This window comes from Penaeus vannamei, chromosome 5, assembly GCF_042767895.1.
Source record: "Penaeus vannamei isolate JL-2024 chromosome 5, ASM4276789v1, whole genome shotgun sequence".
Lineage (NCBI taxonomy): Eukaryota > Metazoa > Arthropoda > Malacostraca > Decapoda > Penaeidae > Penaeus > Penaeus vannamei.
In genome coordinates this window covers 41,669,437-41,674,436 of record NC_091553.1, presented here as the reverse complement: position 1 = coordinate 41,674,436, position 5,000 = coordinate 41,669,437, and the positions used below count along the sequence as shown (strand labels likewise).

The following is a 5,000-nucleotide window of genomic DNA, read 5'->3' as shown; positions in this document are numbered from 1 at the left end:
TACTAGGCTTTTTTAAATGCTTAGGTTATGGCAGGGTATTATAAACAACTGCCAAAGAAATTTTAGATAACCTGATCTACTTTATGAATATGAGATTACTTTAGACATTAGCACTGTCACTTTGTGGAACTTGTCAATATTAATACAAAGAAATAAAGCATCAAATTGCACAAGTCTGATTTTATCAATGTAAGAAAATAATTCTTCTCATAATGCCACTTTCAGAGGAATCTGACTACCTTTTGACTACCTTCACCACGACATCTTTCATCTCTGCACTCACACAGAATAGGAAATTCATTCTCGCAACCATCATATGCAAAATCTATTTAGTACATCTTTGCCCTGATAAATGACATGTTCACCATTCTGCGATTTATTTTCTGGTAAAACTTAGCAGCAACCTCTGACTGATGGAATGTAATGACACACTCTCTTGACCCTGACACATAGTCTACACCCTGAAATGAAAACCAAGAAGAAAAGGTTAGCCTAAAGAGGTAACCTATGGGCAGAACAAACTGCCACTGTTTGGAAACAGAAAAACATCTGGAGAAATTCCTACTCACCAAAGGCTGCCCAACTCCTGCACTGTTCACCATCTGAGTAATGTCTGTTAATGTGAGATTGGTCGGTAGATCACACAGATGGACAGTATGGTACCCTTCTGTGTTTCCTGTCTGTGATGCTGGCGTCTGTGTGATCACTCTCCGGATTCCGCTTCCTGGTCTGTGGACAGTATTGCTGCTGCTGTTATTCCCTTTTGGGGCTCCAGTTGTCACAATGCGACGTCCTGCTTGATTTGACTGTCAAAATCAAAACAGGCATCACAATTTTTTTTTAAAGCTATCTCAATCATCTTATTTGAAAATATTACCTTCCTAAATTGTAGAAAAAATTCTTATCTATAGGAAACATGCAAACCTTTTCCAATGTTACAGGAATACTATGCCTTATCTGTTTTAATGAAAAAATCATGGCTTAGTGTATTGATATAAACATAAAAGTCAAATATAATCCAGCAAACCAAAAATTTCAATGAAATATTAATTTCCTCAACAAAAACTTCAAACCTCAATAACAGAATCCCTTAAGGGAGAATGCAACACTTAGCGTCAAGAAAATCACAAATTTCAAACAGTGCTCATAATGCTTCTTAACCCATTGGACCAGGATGACAGTGTGGTTACGTCATGGAAAAACTTGAGTTGAGGGACAGGTGACGTGAACATGCCATCACTCAAGCAAATTGGCCATGGCCTGGGTGATTTCATTTTCCATGCTGGGTACCGTATTGCTGGCAGCAGTGATCGGCGGTGGCATGTTGTATTACATAAAATTTAAAGTTATTTACTACATAAGAGATATAATATGGAGTCTGTGCAAGGAAAATATGCTATTATCATTTGGATAAAGCAAATCAAAAGAATAAATGAATATTGGAAAATGGCGATAAAGCTAAAAATGTTTACACAAAATAACTTTGCAAAGGGGAGGCACAGATTCTTATCACTGCTCATGGGTGATCGGGCGCGCCTGACCTAAGTGCTGCACACCCTGGATGTTGGCCACTGACATAACCCATTGCCCAGGTTTTCGGCACCGTGATTTCAGTGACGCAACCGGATCCAATGGGTTAACCACTCAGAAATCATTTCCAAAAATTGTGCAATTTTAGGTGACATAACATGGTCGCATGACATTTTATCCACTTCCACTGGGTGTCTCACATTACCGGGCGTCCCGCCGGTGCGACGCTAGATAGGAGCTTGTGCTCTGATTTTGTTGCCCATGGTTGGCAGCGCGCGGGCAGGTTCCCCAACTGGCCGATTTTGAAGCTGCCCGGAAACTATTATTTTCAGCTTGAAAATGTACCAGCGCCAGTGGGTTAAAGTGTCAAAGGGCCTAAAGGCCAAATTTCTTGAAGCAACCATATCAACAGGGCTTTAAGGTCACTATGTATTTTATACAGTGGACTGGTGTAATGACATGACATTGTGATGCACATTGTAGGTAACACAAATGCCTATTGATCTGGAAAGTTTCACAGTTCTCTTTTTTTTTCTTTTTTTTTAACCTACATTGGCACACATTGCATTCTTCCTTAACAACATAAATCATATAGCCACAGCTTCACCCATACTTCAAGGTTCTTCCCAAAAACAGCATAAAATACAATATAACACATAATTTTCTTTAAAGCGTAGCATGTTCATATTCAAATTAGATTTAATAATCATTAATAAATTTCCTTACCTGTGATGATACATCTCCAGTGGATACAACCATTCTCTTTACAATTTTTCCCTGCTGAGTCTGTGCTTTGCTCTGCTCAGCTTGTGGAATTTCTCTTAGCTTGACCTGTTGCTGAGTTACTGGTGGAACTTGTTGTTGCTGCTGTTGCTGCTGCTGCTGTGTTTGCTGTCGATTTGCTGGTACTTTCCTAACTATCTGACGCAATGTTTTCACAACTGGCACTCGCTAATCATGAAAAACAAAAGCAAAGTTTCAGAAGACAACAGATGACAGTATTTTGTGAAACTTAATACAAAAACTTAAATTACGATACCAGAGAGAACAAATTAATAACACAATAACTTTATTTCACTTCTAATATCGAACCTAAATAAATGCTACACAAATAAATTTACCTGTTGTTGATTGCTAGAAACTGAAGCAGCAGTATTTGTGCTCTCCATATAAGACTCATTGGCTTCAAATTCTGTTACTGGAGGTCCAATTTGATTGCCGTGTTCATCAACTGGGATCTGAAAAAAATTGAGGAAAATAGTCACCGAGAGAGGAGAGGAGAGACACAGAGAGAAGACACACATTCATATATAACTATAGCAAAATACTCTAAACATGGTAAAAACTAACCTTTTTTACTGAAATAACTTCTCCTTTCATGTTCTTCCTTGTAATCCTTTTGTATTTACGTGAGCGTGCTGGTTGCTGCCGTTGCACAGTTTGTATTTTCTGTCCAATTTGAGGTTGTGCTGGTGGAGACTCAGCTTCTTCTGAGAGATTCTGGACAACTTTAACCTGAAAATAATATATGTACAATAATAATAATAAAATAGTAGTAATAGCAATAGTAGTAGTAATCAGAAGTAATTAAGTATAATAATAATAATAGTAGTAGTAATAAGAAAGATAATAATGATATCAATAACAAGAGTAACTGTAACAATGATGATGATGACAAAAACAACAATAACAACAATGATGATGATGATGATGATGATGATGATAATGATGATGATGATGATGATGATGATGATGATGATAATAATGATAATGATAATGATAATGATAATGATAATGATAATAATAATAATAATAATAATAATAATAATAATAATAATAATAATAATAACAACAAAAATAATAATAATAACAAAAATAATAATAATAACAAAATTAATAATAATAATAATAATAATAATAATAATAATAATAATAATAACAACAACAATAATAATAACAATAATAATAACATTAATAATGGAAAAAATAACATTAATAATAACAATAATATCAATAATACTACTAATAATAATGATGATAATGATTATGATTATAACAATAACAATAATAAAAATAGTAATAAAATTAGGAACAATAATAACAATAATGCTAATGCTAATACTAATACTAATAATAACTAAAAAAATAATAACAGCAATAATAACAATAAATACAACAAAATAATAATAATAATAACAAGAACAAGAAAAAGAACAATAAGGATAATAACAATAATAATAATCATAATAATAATAATAATAATAATAATAATAATAATAATAATAAAAAATAATAATAATAATAATAACAATAATAATAATAATAATAATAACAGCAACATTAATAACACTAATAATAAAAATCATCATTACTGTTACCATTATTATAATCATCATTAGTATTACTATTATTATTATTCATATTATCAATCAATGACAATAATAATTAACAATAACAATAAAAACAATGAATAATAATAATAACAATAATAATAATAATAATAATAATAATAATAATAATAATAATAATAATAATAATAATAATAATAATAATAATAATAATAATAATAATAATAATAATAATAACAATAACGACAATAATAATAAATGCAACAAATATTCTGAAAAGATTTATATTTGAAATATTCTTGTCTCATCAATTCACCTGTAGATGATGTGGATTTTGGCCGACTGTGACTCTTCCTCCAAGCCGACTTCTAACATCCCTACTCCTGGCAGCTGGCCTATAATTCTCCTGCTGTTCGGGCTGGTCATATCCTTGGTATGATTCCTCTGGGTATGGCTCTTGGGGGTACTCCTCCCTGACTCGAGGGCGCTGGTATTCCTCTTCATACTTTGGTGGTGGCTCAGAGTAAGGTTGATCATAATAGGAGTCCTGGTAAGGGGGCTCCTCTTGATATTGGTTTTTGTGATAGTAATCATCCCTTTCATAGGGGTCCACTCTAGGCTCATTATAGACTTCATTATATTCATTATAGTCATTACACATGGCATGGGGTTCCTCCCAAGATGGAGGAGGCTCTGTAAACCGATGGCTTTCCCTGTAGTCTCGTTGTCCTCCCACTGATTCGTGGTGAGCAGGTAATGGAGGAGGCCCTCGTGGTGGGAAGGAATCACTCTGATGGTGGTACTGGTCACGGTGGCCCTGGGAGACTGGCGGCCTTTGGTTCAGATCCGGGGGATGTGCATGAGGTGGGCCATGGTTGGGTGGATGTGAGGGTCTATGAGGTGGACCCTGTAGATGTGGAGGTCCATGATGGTGGGGAGGAGGCATGCTAGGTCGTCCAGGTATGTGCTGCATGTCAGAGGGTGGCTGGTGTGGAGGAGGATGATGCTGAGGAGGTGGAGGGTGAGAAGGTGGTGGGTGCTGCATGTGGGGTGGTGGCTGGTTGTGAATAGGTGGTGGAGGATGTGGGGGTGGGATGTGCCGCTGTGGAGGAGGGCCATGGT

The 5,000-nt window shown here is 35.4% G+C and overlaps 1 protein-coding gene across 1 annotated transcript in view; it reads right to left on the bottom strand.

Moving 5' to 3' along the window:
- The window catches only part of LOC113802339 (bromodomain-containing protein 4), a gene marked incomplete at its 5' end in the record, with an annotated part of 5,111 nt that extends 111 nt beyond the window's left edge, over positions 1-5,000 (bottom strand). Inside the window, 6 exon segments of the mRNA XM_070122129.1 lie at positions 1-461; positions 570-806; positions 2,257-2,481; positions 2,652-2,768; positions 2,881-3,045; positions 4,195-5,000. The exon segment at positions 1-461 is cut by the window's left edge and continues 111 nt beyond it. Of these exon segments, the coding sequence (XP_069978230.1) occupies positions 330-461; positions 570-806; positions 2,257-2,481; positions 2,652-2,768; positions 2,881-3,045; positions 4,195-5,000 (1,682 nt within the window).